This window comes from Chinchilla lanigera, unplaced genomic scaffold (genome assembly GCF_000276665.1).
Source record: "Chinchilla lanigera isolate Chin_1 unplaced genomic scaffold, ChiLan1.0 scaffold00001, whole genome shotgun sequence".
Lineage (NCBI taxonomy): Eukaryota > Metazoa > Chordata > Mammalia > Rodentia > Chinchillidae > Chinchilla > Chinchilla lanigera.
The window spans coordinates 53,611,583-53,628,452 of NW_004955402.1; the positions used below are offsets into that span (position 1 = coordinate 53,611,583).

Genomic DNA, 16,870 nt, shown 5'->3' on the forward strand with positions numbered 1-16,870 from the left:
GCTCAAAGTTGCATACTGGACTTGAGATTAGCACTGATACTCCATCTGGCAGTTCCTACTTTGCTTCCTACCAATACACTGTAGATCAAAGGGGTGGCAAGCACTGACTCCAGATCTGTGCTCTCACACACGTGCGCCTCTCATTTTGAAGGGTGGTGATCACATACACCCAGTCCAAGGTGACTTCGCCTTTTGAAAGTCGTATGTATACACGAGAGCATATAAGAAAAAATACTTAAATATACGCACATAAGACATATACAGGACATTATGTATGTACATGTGTTTATATATGCATGTATTAAGGGCATACTAGAAAACATAAATATGAAGAAGCTATCCAGCTGTTTGCTGGTAATAACCAGCTGTTTGCTGGTAAATAAATGATGGATTCCTCTGAGGGGAAGAGGGATCTATAATTTGTAATATTTGCCGAACTACATGGTGCAACACTCCCACAATGGTTGACTTCAAGATAACACAATGTCACTTGCGCTGCAGAACTTCTGAAAATTTAACAATGATACTCGTGAGTCAATGGAAGTTGGCTCTAGTACACCACTGAGAATATTTTCTACCCTAAGGTTGATCATTCATTTCCTTTATAAGACTCATATTTTTACCTATTTGGTGATTCTGTTCAAACTACCTTTTGGGGGGCTCATAGAAATGGAACAATAGAGGAAAAAGAGAACTAATTGTTAGGAATGCAGACAACTTTTGTAATTGATCTTGGCATTCAAGCAAAAGAAACAGAAGCATTCAAATTATTGTTACTAATAAGAAATGGACAGTCTGATCATACTCAAAGTTTAAGGGATTTTCCCAATTAAGGATTCTATTGACATACATCTAAATATAGACTAATTGCATATGTATATTAAAATATATTTAACTTATTCTTTCCCTTTTAAAGTACTCTAAATTCAAATCAGTAATAAGGAACCAAGTTTTGTAATAGGAGTCCTAGAGAATTCATAAAATTGCCTATTATATCACAAAAAAGCTAATGTCTAGCTGGGGCAAAAGGGACTGCAATTTCATAAACCATTCTGTCAATGTAAACTGAACTGAAACAGTTACTGCTCAATTTTTGTTTAAAAATCAAATACATTACTTTTATAATCTCAAATAAATGCAAACAGCTATCTATCTAAAACTGCCACTTTTGAGAGATAAAACACAATCCTAAAGTTAATAAACACAACCTAAAAGGAAATGGCATGATCATAGCCTAGGTTCTGTTGCTTTTCAGTATCACCTGTCAACGAGCTTTACATAGTGAACTTCTTACAATCATTTAAAATAAAATGGGTTGAGATCATAATAAATTTATCCCAGAAATTAAATTCTAAATTTTGATTAGATTTACTTTACTAAGTATCTCTTTTATGTTATGCAGGAGAGTTTAAGTACTTACCTTTTGAATTACTCCTTTACAGTCATGGGACAAGGCCAGGTTTGAAAGAAACATAAAAACCATCTGCTGTAGAGCAGCGTTTTCAAGCGGCATCTGAGAAGCCAGCTTTAGGATACACAGCATCAGAGAGTTGCTGGGGACTCCTCTGTGTGCAGTGTGAACAGGATGTTGTCCATAACTTGACCAACAAATAGAACTGCAACCTTCAAAAACAACAGTCTATCACCATGTCATCTCAGTTCCACTGTTTCATTTTTAAAAACACTACATGGTAAAGCATATCCGTGTATCAGAATGACTTGGCCATTAACGTGAACTACAAATTAGCACTGAAGGCTAATGCTGATGTCTACCACATTCAGTGTAATAGATTTACTGTCCTCACTGAGCACCTAATTACCTCAATAGAGCATTTCAAATACTAGGTTTATTTTTTAAATAATAAATCACATGTAATAGCTTTTCAAAATAGTTTGTAAAGAAGACATCTCAAATAAAAGCCTCCACGGAAGAAAATAATTTTAGAAATGGGACATAACCTGGTCTAATGCCTTTGTTTCATAGAAGAGATGAATGAAGAACATAATACACCTCAAGTGGGAACAGGACAAATACTATTTCCCATAGTAGACAGGTAAACAAAAGGAGCTTAGAAAAGCCAGTGGGCTGCTCAAGTCACAGAGCTTACAGGTAGCATGAGCGAACAGGTGTATCTCCTGGCTTTCCAGGGTGATGAGTTTTCTCCTGAATGTTGTTCAAAGAAGACGCTTGCTGACCAGTCACACCTCCCATTTCTGACTATAAATTGTACATGGGCAGGTAACCTGACCAAAAATTTGTTTTCACTTCCCTAGTGAGTTCGCTTTCCCTCTTCTACAATAGGTATTTTCCACACCTCCTCCCTTCTCAGAAGCATCTACCCCATGGCTTTGCTCACTCTCACCAACAATGAAGAAAGCAGAGTTTCAGAAGGAAATTTCTTATCTTTCTCATCAAATCTACCACCCCTACCAATCTATGTTCCTGATTGCAGCCATCCCTTTCTTTTCTTTCTCAGCGCATGCTCCAGCTTTTCCCCACTCTGTATTTGTTCCTGACTTCTCTTCTCAAAGCACATGCCCTAAAGCCATCCAAAACAAATGACATTTCCTCATTTGACCCTACATCCATCTCTTGCTCCATTTCCCTGTCCCCTTAATAAGATAATACAATAGAAAAAGTGTCTCTTCTATGTCTTCACTTCCTTTCCTCAGCCCATAGGATTCTGACCCCAGGATGCTACTAAAATTGCTCTTCAGAACAAGAATATTAACTTGGGTATACCAAACAGTCATTGTTTCCATTCTCATTTTCTTTGAATTTTACACAGCATTTGACCCACCCAAGCAAGTCTTCTCTGGTCTCTGGCTGCACTCTTACCTCATGGACTATTCCTTCCCTATCTTTTGCTTCTCCTTGTCCTTTGACCAATTCCAGATGAAGGTATGCCCAGAGCACAGATACTGCATTCCTCTAGCTAAACATTTTCCTAGGGCAACTGAAAACAACCCTGTGGCCTTAAATACAATCTACAAGACAGTGATTCCTGAGGCTCCTACTTCTGTTCATTCCTCAGTGTCAAGAGTTGGACTGGGTTACCATAGAAGAGACTATGTTACCAGTAGAGAGGTCACTTACTGGGTCACTGGGTTACAAAACACTCTACTTATGCCCTGGGCCCCTTCACCTAGTCATCTGCTGTTATAGAGAGGCTTACATGGGTAGGAACTGAGGCTGCCAACAGCTGCACTGGGTTTTCCTCCCCAGTCAGATTCAGGAAACTGACGCCCAGTGACAGTAGCCTGTAAGGGACTGTGCTAGAATCACCAACATAACCCCCTCCAAGATTCCTGACTTACAGAAAGTAGGAGATTCCTGACTTATAGAAACTAAGAGATTCCTGACTTATAGAAACTATGAGATAATTACAATGAATTTTACATAATTACATGAATGTTCATGGGTATTAAGCTTTATGGTAATTTGTTATGCAAAAATAGGTTAACTCCCATCATTTTTTATCTTCAATTTTGCATCTCCACTGAATCAATCCAACCTAATATCTTCATTTGGATGAACACAGACACCTCAAACATAACATGACCAAACAGAATTCTTGCTTTCTACTTCCTCCTCCAAATAAAATCTGCTTCTCAGGCTCATTTCTACAAATGAGGTTCATCCTGGATACCTTTCTTTCCTTCCTACCTCTAATCAGTACGTTCTCCAGACTCCTCTTTTGGGCCATTTACCAAATCTTTCCATTTTTTTCAATCTCTTCATCTACCACTTGAACCCAGGCCTCCTCAGTTTGTCTTCAAACTGGTCTCTCTGCTTCTAGGGCCATCACTTCTTCACACGCCACTTAAAGTGATATTTTTCAGACACAAATTAGATCATGCTACTCCCCAGTTTAAACCCTTTGATGGCACACCCTCTCGCATTGAAATAAAAGTCCAAACTCCTTATTCTGGCCTCTGAGGCTTTGCTGATCTGTCCTAATTTCCATCACTCTCATCAGAACTCACAATGTATGGCACACAGTAGGCTCTCAATAATCTGTCAAGTGAATGAATAAAGCAGAAGCACCAGAGATACCAACAATTACAAGGGTGACTATACCTTTAACTAATTTTCGTCATGCCAGTCTCCTGTTCTAGAATCCCCGAAAGTTTTTATCTTCACCTAGCTTTCAATGTCTCACACCATAATTTTTACCCTTTCCATTTTCCTTTTGTTTTCCACCTTCTTAGTTCCCTGATCTGGCCAGTAACTTTCCCATGTCAATAAACATACCCTCAAAATATCTGTCTGCTCTTGTACTATCTACAGGAACCCTTGCTTTCACCAACACATCCTTGCTAAGTAGGGAAACACTCAAAATATGTATTTTTTTTTTGCAGCCCACTTTAACATTACATAAAACTCATATTTTAGTTTACTACTAAAAAGAAATAATAGATTTTAGTTACCATTTGGAAAATTTGCAGTATAGACACAAAGTAGCTGCAAGGCAATTTGCATCAATGAATCATCCATTAACAGCCAGGGCCACAGAGAATGCATGACAGGGACTAGCTGAGCTGCAAGAGCTGCTTCCTGTGTGGACACGAAAGAACAACTGTCAGTCTAAGTACATAAAAATTCAAACTTAAATTCAAGGCACCCAAAATTGTCACCAACGTAAGACAAATGGTAAATTCATCTTTGTTCTGATTCCTATGAAGGGGCATCAGAGTACTACAGACAGATTCTTGTCTCTGGCCTCCATGGCTCTACATGTGGCTTCTCTGACCATAAGCCTGGCCAGTTTTAGAAAGTCTCTTCAGCACTGGGGTAGCTAGGATATGCCAATATGAGAAGAAAAACAGCTTCTAAAATGTGCAAATTACGCAGGAAAGTACTGCCTTCCAACAATGAATAAACTCTTGTAAAGGCTCTGACACAGGCAAGAAATGGTTAATGAACTGATTACCCCTCCCCACCCTGTCCCTTCTTTCTCCTTGGTGTGTGTGTTTATATACCAGAAGTAAATTACTATTTCTGAGTAACTTCAATATACCAGTATCTACTCTAAATATTAGGTTAAACAAACTCTTAGGTAATTCAGTCTTTATTATAAAATTCAGTTATCTCTAGCACAATATATAGGTAAAATATAGTTGAATGTATGTTTTTAAAATAAGAATGTATACACCCATGTACATGTGTGCATGCATACATAACTACATACATCTTGCACAATTATATGTAGTTAAGTAATAGAGTGGGAAATTATTCTCAATGTTCAACACTTTTTCTCCCAGAAAATGACCTTGCCTCTTTTTTCACAGAAAGACAGAAATGATTAGTTATGAATTCTTTATCTATTCTGCCACTCTCTTTATGTAGTTGATCTTCTGGAGGACCACCTTGATGGCTCTCCTTGAAAGAAGAGCATTTGAGGGCTGGGGATTTAGCTCAGTAACACAGCGCCCACCTGGCAAGCGCAAGGTCATGAGTTTGATTCCCGGCACCAGAAAAAAAAAAAAAAAAAAAAAAAAAAAAAAAAAAGAGCATTTGGCCCTTCGTCTGTGTATAGATACATACAGAGCTGGCTAGGATATTTTCCTTATCCCCTCTATTGGCTTTAAGCAACGCAAATGGGTCTAGTGGAAGTGCTTTGAAGCAATGGGACAGGTCAGTGATGCCCCGCCTACAGCTCCCAAGTAACACGTGTGAGCTAGGCCAAGTGAAGTCATGCTGTTGGCTGAGAATGAGCCTAAAAGAGGTCATGACTTCTCAGGGCATGGATTATACAATTTTTGGGGGGCGAGGGTGTCTTTTTGAGACAGGGTCTTGCTGTGCAGTTCAGGCTGGCCTTGAGCTCACTTTGTAGCCCAGGCTGGTCTCAAACTTACAATGATCCTCCTGCCTCAGCCTCCCAATGCTGGGACCATAGGCATGCCCCATCACACCCACCTACACATCAAAATTGAAGCACCAACCCCAAAACACTAGATATTGCACCAATCTGTGGTGTGCAGATTACTCTTTCTGCATCTCTCTCTCTCTCTCTCTGCATATTGCAGAGGTGATATTAGGCTTCCTACCACGTCCAGCTCACAGAACTCACGGACTTCCCACCATTCTTACAGTCATTCATCCCCAAGCCACTGCCGTCTTCACAAATTAATAAAACCCATGGTAGGCCCTATTTGAGGCCTTTGTTCCAGTTAGCCATTATTTTGACTAGTCTTAGGACCCCCTTGGCTCCTCAACACTACAAATATGCCTTAGTGTCTTTATTCTAGCCAGGCATTGCACTGCAAATGGTAGATTGGAATTAACTTATTAGAATTCCAATAACTTTCCCATGGGATTACAAATGTGGGCTTTCTATCCATCTGTATTTTCATCCATTCATCCTTATCTGCCTGGCAGTGAGGAACAGGTGCTCCTCTTGTCAGAGATTGATACGCTCATCTGTATTCCAAAATGTAGTCAGCCCCTCCTGCCTCCTCGAGGATCTGATCTATGAATTAGTTCTTTTCTTCCAGCATCTTTAATCACTAGTCCCCAGTTCAATCATTTTTCTATTTACATTTAAGTATTTTACATGTTAGGAGAATCAAACACTACCTTTGATGACTAAACTTGTAGAAAGAGTACTCATACTGCTATCATTTTTCCATTCCGCATTTCATCTTCAGCTCACTTGAACTTACTTTTCTACATTGATGGTTCCACTGAGACCATCCCCACTTTTGTAGCTGCCAAATCATTAGGTGCTTGAGCATTCTGGCAGGTCTTTTTAAAATTTTCATGTCCGTGTTGCCTAGATCACCTCTAAATTCCTTCTCTAGCATTCCATTCCCAGTCGTTTTCTGCCTTCTCTGTTGACATTTTCCAAAGATCTAGGATTTCACTATACATTATTGGGAAATTTCACTTACATGCATGGCTACAGACACTATCTACGTACTTTTAATATCACTAGCCTATATTGCTCCTCAAAGCCCCATACCACACTGAAAAATTACTGACTACAAGCTGTTTTCTACCTGGATGCCTGAAAGACACTTTACAGTAGCACATGCAAACCTATGGGTTATGTCAAGGCCACATTTTACTCTACCAAACCTTCTTGCAGTGATAAGCATCTTAAAGCCTGGAAGTCATTCTACATTTCTCTTCTTTCACCTTAGTCCCACATATTTATTCCTACCTTCATACTTCACCTTTCTACCTGCCCAGGTTAAGGTCTTGTCCTCTCTTACCTAGACTATCACAGTCCCTCACTGCTAACCCTGCCTATAGTTCAATTCATTTAACTCACAACCACCATGATCTTTTTTCATTTTTTCTGGTATGAAAAGTCCTTAATGTTATACACATATATAAACTAAGGTGTGATGGTAGTGGTGACCGGTGGTTTACCACAATATGAACCAGCAATAAGAATAGAAAACCATATATCTCAGGTAAGACAGGAGAGAAATTAAGAATCTCTGCCCCACTGAATAATATTTATACTCAACAGTAAATATTTTCTGGATTTATTCCCTATTTAAAAACTTAGAAATATAGAATAAAAGACTGGACTTTTATAGGGGGCCAAATGTGACCCAAGTGTGAACACTGTTTGTAACTAGTAGCCAAGTTAACATGTAATAAATGTTTACAGATTTATCCCACCCATCATGTGTTCCAGAGCTCTCCTTGAGTACAGTGTCACTGATGAACAGTAACCATATACAGTCACAAGGATAGTATTAAGCATGAAGGAACTATAAATTTAGTGAATGACATCTCTGTTTTGAGGGAAAAAAAATCCATACTAAGTGCACAGACTGGGAATTTTAAAGAAATATACAAATATTTAATTTCAATCAAACTGTTTTAAAATGTAAGTTGTTAGCTATGTCTTATAAGGATATATGTTCATATTTTCATTTTCCAGATACAATGCTTGTACCAGGTTAGCCACAATTATGTAAGAGTAAAAGCAGGTAAGAATTTAAAAGCAAAGTGGCCATAATTTATCTTTGCCTTGCACATTTTCCACAATGTGTCTATATGAAAGGTTTAATCCAGTGCTTTGAACGTAGTGTATCACTATAGCTGATGCAAATAAAAATGCTCAAAAGATTATATCTAAACAGTACTAATGCAATGGTTTAAAATGACACCATTGATGCTTACAGGTGAAGCAAAATGTCTCAATGGTTTTCAGACAGAGGGACCACATAAATGGTAACAGAGGTCATCGAAATTAGAAGTAAGGGACTTCCTCTAGATTTACATACCATGTTAGATAGGAGCAGTGTTTTCTATTCTGAAGCAGGAAATACTTTGATCTTCTTTCCTTATAGATATAGACACTATCACTTAATTCCTCTGAAGAACTGTTCTGATGAAGCCCTTATAAAAATCGACATTACCAGACACACAGAGCTATTCCTTCCATTCTAGTAAAGGAATCTCTTAACATGCATAACAGTACAGAATGAAGCTGAAGTCTATAAAGTCTAAGTTCCAAGGATAATGATAAAATACTGATATAAACAAAACCTGTAATCAGTATTGAGAAATAACAATGAGATTAGGTGCATCCATTTCTGAAAATTAACTGAGTTTAAGAACCAAAAATACAGGGGCTGGGGATTTAGCACAGCGGCAAAAGCGCCTGCCTGGCAAGCGCAAGGTCGTGAGTTCGGTTCCCGGTACTGGAGAAAAACCAAAAAAAAAAAAAAAAAAAAAAAAGAACCAAAAATACATCTTAACACAATAAAAAGGGCTTCTGTTTTTCCTTCTATAGTATCTCCTATAAAAATTAAACTGCTTCTTGCTGGATTTCATAAGGCACACCTTTACTCCCAGCACTCAGGAGACTGAGGCGGAAAGATCACAAGTTTAAAGTCAACCTAAACTGCATATCAAATCCAAGGCCTGCCTGAACTACACAGTGAGACCGTGTCTCAAAATAAACAAACCAAGCTAGCATTTTTAAATGTAAACTGTTTAACACTGCTACCAAAATTGTGAGAAGGTACTCTACTTACTTTACATTCTTCATTTTGGTAAAGACAGTTTCTTAGGAGCTGCATAGTGATGCTTAACTCTTTAGTAAAACCATCCTCCTGTTTAAACAAAAAGATGTTGAAAAATGTGAACATAGCCTCTCACCCCACTTTTTGTACACAGTAATTCTCTCCCTTTGTGTCACAATACAATGCAGCTGTGCAGACCACCATAACTTTAAGCAGACTGACAAGCTAACAATCTCTGACAGATGACCATATCTCAAGAAGTGCATGCACTACAAAAAAACTATTTCTGTTCAATCAAGTATAGAGGAACTAGGATATATAACAGCCTCTGTTTCATCTCAATAAAGTGAGGCATATACTGACTAGTTTTCAATCATATCAGCTGTTGGCTGACTTTCTCAATGATAAAGTAGGGCTTTTGGCTAGAGAGGAAAGAGGAAAAGAGGCAAAAAAAGAAACCGACAAATATCAGCAATCCTCTGCATCAATTATATTATTAAATACAGCTTTGTCTTGTTTTCTCACTAGGTATTAATGTTTGTTTAGTGGCTTTATACAAACATACACACACAAAGAGATGTTTGCACATTCATACACATGCTTAATGTTATACACATATATAAACTAAGGTGTGATGGGGCAAGTCTTACTTATTTCTGAATAAGTCTGTGGGGCAAGTCTTACTTATTATAATTACTAACCATAGCTATTATATAATAAATTATTTTGTGTTTACAAGAACATACAGTTTAAACATGAGTCAAGTAGACTACCTACTAGAAGAGACATTCAAGAGTCATGGAAGGAGATAAATAGATTAAGGATATCAGTTCTGCCGCTCCAAGCCATAGGGGCAAAAATCTGACTTTATCATCTGCCATTTACGTGACTATGATGTCATCAGTGTACAAAACATAAGAAATATGAAATGCTTGAATAGTACATGACACGTAAATTATAGCATATGGATCTCATTTCCTAGAAAACTTCTGTTTGCTTTATGAGAATTTTTTTCGGTAGGATAAAAAATTTACTGATATGGTACAGTATTACATGCATGTAAATCTCCAAATGCTTACAGTAACAGAAACAAAACCATATAATATATAAATCCCATGCAAAGACTTCCAAGTGAGAGTTAAGAAAAAGCTATCCAATAACCTGGTGACACACAAATCTCAATAATTTATTTGACTGCCTTTCTTCTAAAGCAGACACTCCTTTCAACCTTGTACTCATTTATAGGCCCTGCGGCACTGCAGAAACATCATTCCTTTATTTCAGAAATTTAGAATTTAAAGTTACCTTCTTTTTCAGTGCTGCCTTCCCAGGCCTTAGAGAATCGAGGTTCAGTTGTGCGTTGATGTATTTCATCTGTTCCATACAGCTGTCTATGAGGTCGGCTGAAAGATAAAATCTCTAAAGTCAAAAAGATACTCCATTTCCTTAAGTGAAAAACCACATATAATGTGATTGTCAAAAAAGTTTATATATATGGCCCAAATCATTTTTAGCATTTTCTGTAAGATGAACAGATCAGAGGGCAGAAGACAGTAAGACAACTAAAATGCTTAAGTCTGGCTGTTTGGAGTTCTTAGTAAGATATTCCCTCAATACTGTATAATTTATATTTTGAAATTTGCATAATTTTAAGAGTAAATCACAATTGAAATTAAAGACTTTATGTTGCTGTTATTCTCTTTCAACTCTCTGACATTCAGATGAAAAAATACAATACTTCAGAGGGGATATTTATATAAAAATACAGGATTATCTGACGCTAAATCATTTTTACCATCAAAGCTATGGTTTTCGGGGGGGTGGTTAGGTATGCAGGATGTGCTTGTGGACACACACTATTTTATTATGAAACTGAGTAATGTATTACTTTTTTATTTCTCTAATATTTAGATATACATTCTCCAGAGTAAGAATCATTACACACTGTCTATGGCCACACCACCCTAAACATGCCTGATCTCATCTCATCTTGGAAGCTAAGCAGGGTCGGGCCTGCTTAGTACTTGGAAGGGAGCATCATTACACATTAAATAAAAAATAATCTATAGAATCATTTATTTGAAAAGTAATGAATATTTACTATTTTTCCATAAAACAATCATGTTTCTTCACTGAAATTAAACTGTAACTGTATTTCGAGTCCCAAAAAAATTAAAATGAACAAGCAGCAAAATACATATGCCATATGAACAGCTGATATGTCATATAGATCACCTTTCAACGCATGGTTCTGTGCTCTTCTGCTGACAGCCAGAAGGGAGATTAATGCATTTGCAGCAACTTTCTTCAGGATATCTTTGGAGGATTTCCCTTCATAGCACTGTAAAGAACACAGATCAAATTGCCTTAAAGTAAAATCTAACCTGGCAGAAAACTGTTGCGAATAAAAGTTCTACCTAAAATGTATTGATAAGTTCAAACATTAGAACTTAATAAATCATTAATATTTGAAAATGCTGTGTGGATAAGGCTGCAAATGAAATTTATATTATGGAAAAGACCAACAACCACTCTCAAAGACTTATTACCTACAGAAAAAAAATTATTTAGTACTAAGACATAAGAAGTTAGTATTACTCAAACTTCACAGGTGTGTTGTTATGAATTACTAAACAATAGGCCCGCCTTCATAGGCAGGTAAGGTAAAGCAGGTAAGGTAAATCTCACAAATTCTTCTGGCATGGAGCTTTTCCTAAGTACACTATTATAAGATAGTTCATTGCACTGCAAGCCATGATCATGAGTCTGATCATGGATTCCCAGAAACATGGTACCACTTAACAGCAGAAAAGAGTTGCAAAATAAAATATCCCTGGTTTGAACTACAAACACACTCAGCCATCTTATCTTTGACAAAGGAGTCAAACACATTCACTGGAAGAAAGGCAGCCTCTTTAATAAATGGTGCTGGAAAGCTGTCTTTCCACATACTGAAGACTAAAGCTAGACCCAAGTCCAGAAATACTATGCACTAAACTAAAATCAAAATGGATCAAAGATCTAAATATTAAAACAGGAACACTAAATCTGCTGGAAGTGAAAATAGGTAGAACTCTTGAAAACATAGGTGTAGAAGAGAGATCATGAATAAATGATCGCACAGAAAATACTACAAAGCAGTAGTTGAACTGGGATCTCATCCTATTAAAAAGCTTTTGCACATCAAAAGAAATCACCAACAGAATGAAAAGACAACCCACAGAGTGGAAAAAATTTTTAGGAAGTTGCTCCTCAAAGGACTATATTCAGAACATATAAAGAAACTGAAAAAAATCAGATCCCTTAAATTTAAAGACCCAATCCCAAAACGGGCATCTAAGATGAATACACACTTCTCAGATGAAGAAGTACAAATGGAAAATAAATATATGAAAAAATGTTCAACATCACCGATTATTCGAGAGATGCAAATTAAATCACTGACTCCAGAAAGGTGGCTATTATGAAAAAAAGATCAACAAATAACAACTGCTGGCCGGGGAAAGGGAACAATTCTTCACTGTTAGTGGGACTGCACACTGGTGCAACCACTGTGGAAATCAGTGTGGGAATTCCCCAAAAAACTAGGACTCCAGGTCCCATTTGACCCAGCTATTCCCCTTCTGGGTATTTTCCCAGAAGAATTAAAAACATCACAACACAGCAATAAATGCACACCCATGTTTATAGAGGCACAATTTGTAATAGCTTAATCTTAGGACTCAAAAACCCATCAACTGATGAATGGACAAAAAAAAGTGTTGTTTTTCAATATATAATGGAGTACTACTCTGCCCTAAAGAAGGATAAACTTGAGACATTTACTGCTAAATGGATGGATCTTGAGACCAAAAGTGATAAATTGGACACATGTATAAATATTGCATTGTTTCACTAGTGTGAGAAATTGAATGTGTAAATAAAAACCAAATTGTATAAGACATATAGTGAAATGGGAAGAAATTGTTCAAAAGGAAAAGGGATATACATATGTATGTGTATATATATATATATATATGTATATATATACATATATATATAATATCCCTGGTATGGTCTGTCTGGGAGTCTTTAAATCTCACCAGTTCCAGCACGACTGGCTACAGAAACCAGTCAGCCACGAGAAGCTGGGTTTCCAGAGTTATTTGGTGTTGTAGCCTGGGCAGCAGAGGGAGAGGCCAGGCATACCGTTCTCACAGCACGCTTCTGTGAGGGAAGCCATTTACCTTACAGCAGAAGAAAGCATGTCAACAAAAGCAAGGGTCTTTGTATGGGAAAAAGCTCTCTGTGAAACCCAAAGCTAGAAAATTAATAATTAGGCTGGATCGTGGTGGCGGGTGTATGTATGTGTGGAAAGGTGTCATAGTACCTTTAAAATGCAGTCAGCGAACTCATTTAAATCACTGTTGTTCTGATAAGCAATGAGACAACTGGGACAATGTTCACTTTTTGTTTTCCATTAAGAAAAGCTGAGTGTGGCGAGAATGAAGCTGTACAACAGGGAAGCTCTGGCTCCTGAGAATAAGTGGCTTTTAGAAGAACATTTTAAGGACTCTTCTCTAGAGACTCAGGCTTTGCAAGGAACTGCTGGAGGCAGATGAGACAATACAGGCAGACTCCTGAAGGGGCGCTTACCCATGTTGGAGAGACAACTGGATTTTGTGGGGTGGGAAAACAAACTCCGCTGAGGAGCCCTGAGATGTCCTTTGTAGGACAGCTTCCAGCTGGACCAGGCACGTGTCCTTCCTCTCTCTCTACCAGCCTTAACGGTACCCCAATATAATCAAGGCTGGTGCCTAAAATGTGCAAGTAGTTATGCCAAAAATATCTTCATAACCATGACTTTCACAGGCCAAAAAGAAGCAAAAATCTCTAATTTCAAAGCACCAAAGAGACTATCACAAATAGGCAGATAGAGCAATCTTTGTAAAATGCACCTAGCTGACTGGGACGCTGAAGCAAATCCCTCAAAGACAAATTCTACCACTTTCTGTCAGGAGAAGAGCAAAATCATAAAACCGCATAATTATTAAAAAGTATTCTTAATATCTAAAAAGTCTTGTAATATTGTTATTTGTAAAAAAAAAGATGTGAAACTTTAACTTAGGATATACTTCTAACCCTTTTTTAATTGCTAATCAGTCTAAGGCCATACCACCCTGAATGTGCCCGATCTCGTCTAATCTATTTATACTTTTATACTGTTTAAGTAGTCATGAATGACTATTAATTATTCCTTTAATTCAAATGACTGAAAACATTTTAACAAGACTGAGAATGAAAGTCAATTTATTTTAAACACTAAATAAAGTTTAGGAAAACCAAGAAATTATATACCTGAAGAATTACTTCATTAAGTTGTTCTGATGATTTCTGATTGTCCTGGATTTCATCAAGAAGCAAACCCATTGTTGGACTATGGCTTAAACAAATTCTGTTCTTGTCCTGGAGATGCATTTTCGCTTCCTCAGTCAGAAGAAGAGCCAGGAACTGCAGACTGGCAATGTACAGAGCAGGACACCTGGCCGATAAGCCCACACATTTGCAGAGCATATCTAAAAGGAAGAAAGGTTCCCATATGAAAGTCTGAAAATTTCTTCATGATTAAAGGGAAAATGAATCAGACTGATCTGAGCGGTTAAGTTTACAGTTTCCTTAACTACTAAGATAAAGTTATCAATAGCTTAAGCACAACAAGAATAACTCTGCTGTTAAAGTCAAACAATACTATGACAATATGCTAAATTAGTGATTTTGTTCAATTTTCATTATATGGTTTTGTCTTTCTATGAAATTGTAGGTATTTGTGTGTGTGTCTACAAATGCACATATATACAATATCTGCTAAGACCTTAAGAGTAATATACATAGATAAGTATTGATCCTTTGAGCTCTACTGAATATATGAAGTCTTGAAAATTTTTACCTTTTTAATTTTGATTCCAGTACAAAGTTAAAAAAAGTCAGATAATTGCTGGGGATGTGGCTTAATTGTAAAACACTTGCCTAGTATGTGTGCAGCCCTGGGTTTGATCCTTAGCAAGGCAAAAATAAAGATAGGGCATGATGGCACACACTTGTAATCCCAGCACTTTGGGAGGCTGAGGTAAGGGGACTGAAAGTTTGAATCCTGCCTGGGCATCTTAGCAATAGCCTATCCAGCAGGCAGGGGTGCTGGGGACGTAGCTCAGTACATCAGTACAGAGGCCTGGGTTTGATCTCCAAATCTTCAGTACTGAAAAAAAAAGAAAGAGAGAAAAAGAGAGAGGGGGGGAGAAGGGGAGGGGAAGGGAGCGGAGGGTAGAGGAGGGGAGGCAAGGGCAAGGAAGAGGAAGGGAAAGTGAAAGGGGGAAGGGGAGGTTAAAAGAGAAAAGGGAAAACAAAACAAAATGGTTCACCTAACTATCCTATGGATCATACAGAATATCACCTTGTTAAGTATGAATGCATTTTCTGCTTTCAAAAAAGGCAGTATCAAATAATACCTTAAAAAGCAAGACTTGGTGTGCAGTGTTGGCGTGCTGAACAAAGGGCTCACAGTACTGCATAAAGAACATGAGTGGTTATAAACTGACTTGGAAACAGTACAGGGCAAAAAGAACAGGCAAGCCACACTATGCTCAATTCTGAGCCAGTCATCAATAGTTTCATATGAATAAGGATTTAGTTTAATCAAAATAACATTGTTATTGCATTAATCTTACTAATTTATAAAATATTTGATTTATATTTTTGTCTGTTTTATTATTTTGTATTTATGCTTGTGTGAAATTATAACCATATAGATTTAAGCTTATAGAAATTTCAGTGACATAAAGAAAATAATGCAGCTAGCAGTATGCTTTATAAAAATTATATTCATGTAAATGATGTCCAACTGGGGGCTGGGGATTTAGCTCAACGGCACAGTGCCTGCCTGGCAAGCGCAAGGTTGTAAGTTCGATTCCCAGTACTGGAAAAAAAAAAAAAAATAACATTCAACTATTAATCAAGTCTGAGGAAAGACTGTTTTGGTAACTAACTCATAGAATGACCATAACATGCACTAAATGTATATGGGTGCACAGGGTAGAAATTGACTAAAACAAAATTATACAAAAAAATGCCATCATGGCAAGGAACATTAAAGATCACTTTTATTAGGTATGTTTTCATTAACATCATCATTATCAAAACTACATACTGTTATTTTTATTAGTACTATAAACTGTATGTTTATTTTATGGGAGGTTTTGAATTTAATGTTTTCATTGTGTCAGCAGAGAAATCACACCAAATAACCATAAGTGAGGAGTTGCAAAATTTTTCTGTTAAGGACCAATAGTAACTATTTTATGTTTTGTCATTCACTGCTCTTGTTACGACTGCTCATCATAACTATTAAAGCACGAAAGCAGACAAAGGCAACACATGAGTGTGGCTGTGTTCCAATAAAACTATTCACCAAACTCGGTAGTGCGAAAGACTTAGCCAGATAGCTTTGGGATCTAATGTGAGAAGCATTTTGCTTTATATTGTTGGTGATTCAGGTGGTGAACTAATTTTCTTCCAAGTAATGCAAGAGGAAAAACTCAATCTCTCAATAAGGCAATCTCTATCTCCATCTCTTTTAACAAAATAATCATCTACAATATGGCCGCGTTACCCCTTACGTTAGACTCAACTCCTGTATCTAAATAATTTTATTTCTTATTGAATATATATTTCCCCATAAGTATTCTTCATATTTTAAAACTATCATACTATATCATACATTTAAATTTTCAAAATGACCAAATTACAAAATTGAAGTTAAAAATTCAGCCAATTTAATTAGTTGATAACATGGAAACTTAGAAATCAACTTTGAATTTATTTACATAAATTATTTTATTTTATT

General features: G+C 37.0%; 1 protein-coding gene across 1 annotated transcript in view; it reads right to left on the reverse strand.

The window, feature by feature from the left end:
• Rttn (rotatin) overlaps positions 1 to 16,870 on the reverse strand; it is a 152,234-nt gene that overhangs the window by 10,598 nt on the left and 124,766 nt on the right. The window contains exons 40-45 of the mRNA XM_005373054.1: positions 14,329 to 14,546; positions 11,227 to 11,332; positions 10,297 to 10,394; positions 9,004 to 9,081; positions 4,432 to 4,558; positions 1,421 to 1,623 (exon numbers count right to left, since the gene is read on the reverse strand). Of these exons, the coding sequence (XP_005373111.1) occupies positions 1,421 to 1,623; positions 4,432 to 4,558; positions 9,004 to 9,081; positions 10,297 to 10,394; positions 11,227 to 11,332; positions 14,329 to 14,546 (830 nt within the window). The remainder of the gene's footprint in view (positions 1 to 1,420; positions 1,624 to 4,431; positions 4,559 to 9,003; positions 9,082 to 10,296; positions 10,395 to 11,226; positions 11,333 to 14,328; positions 14,547 to 16,870) is intronic.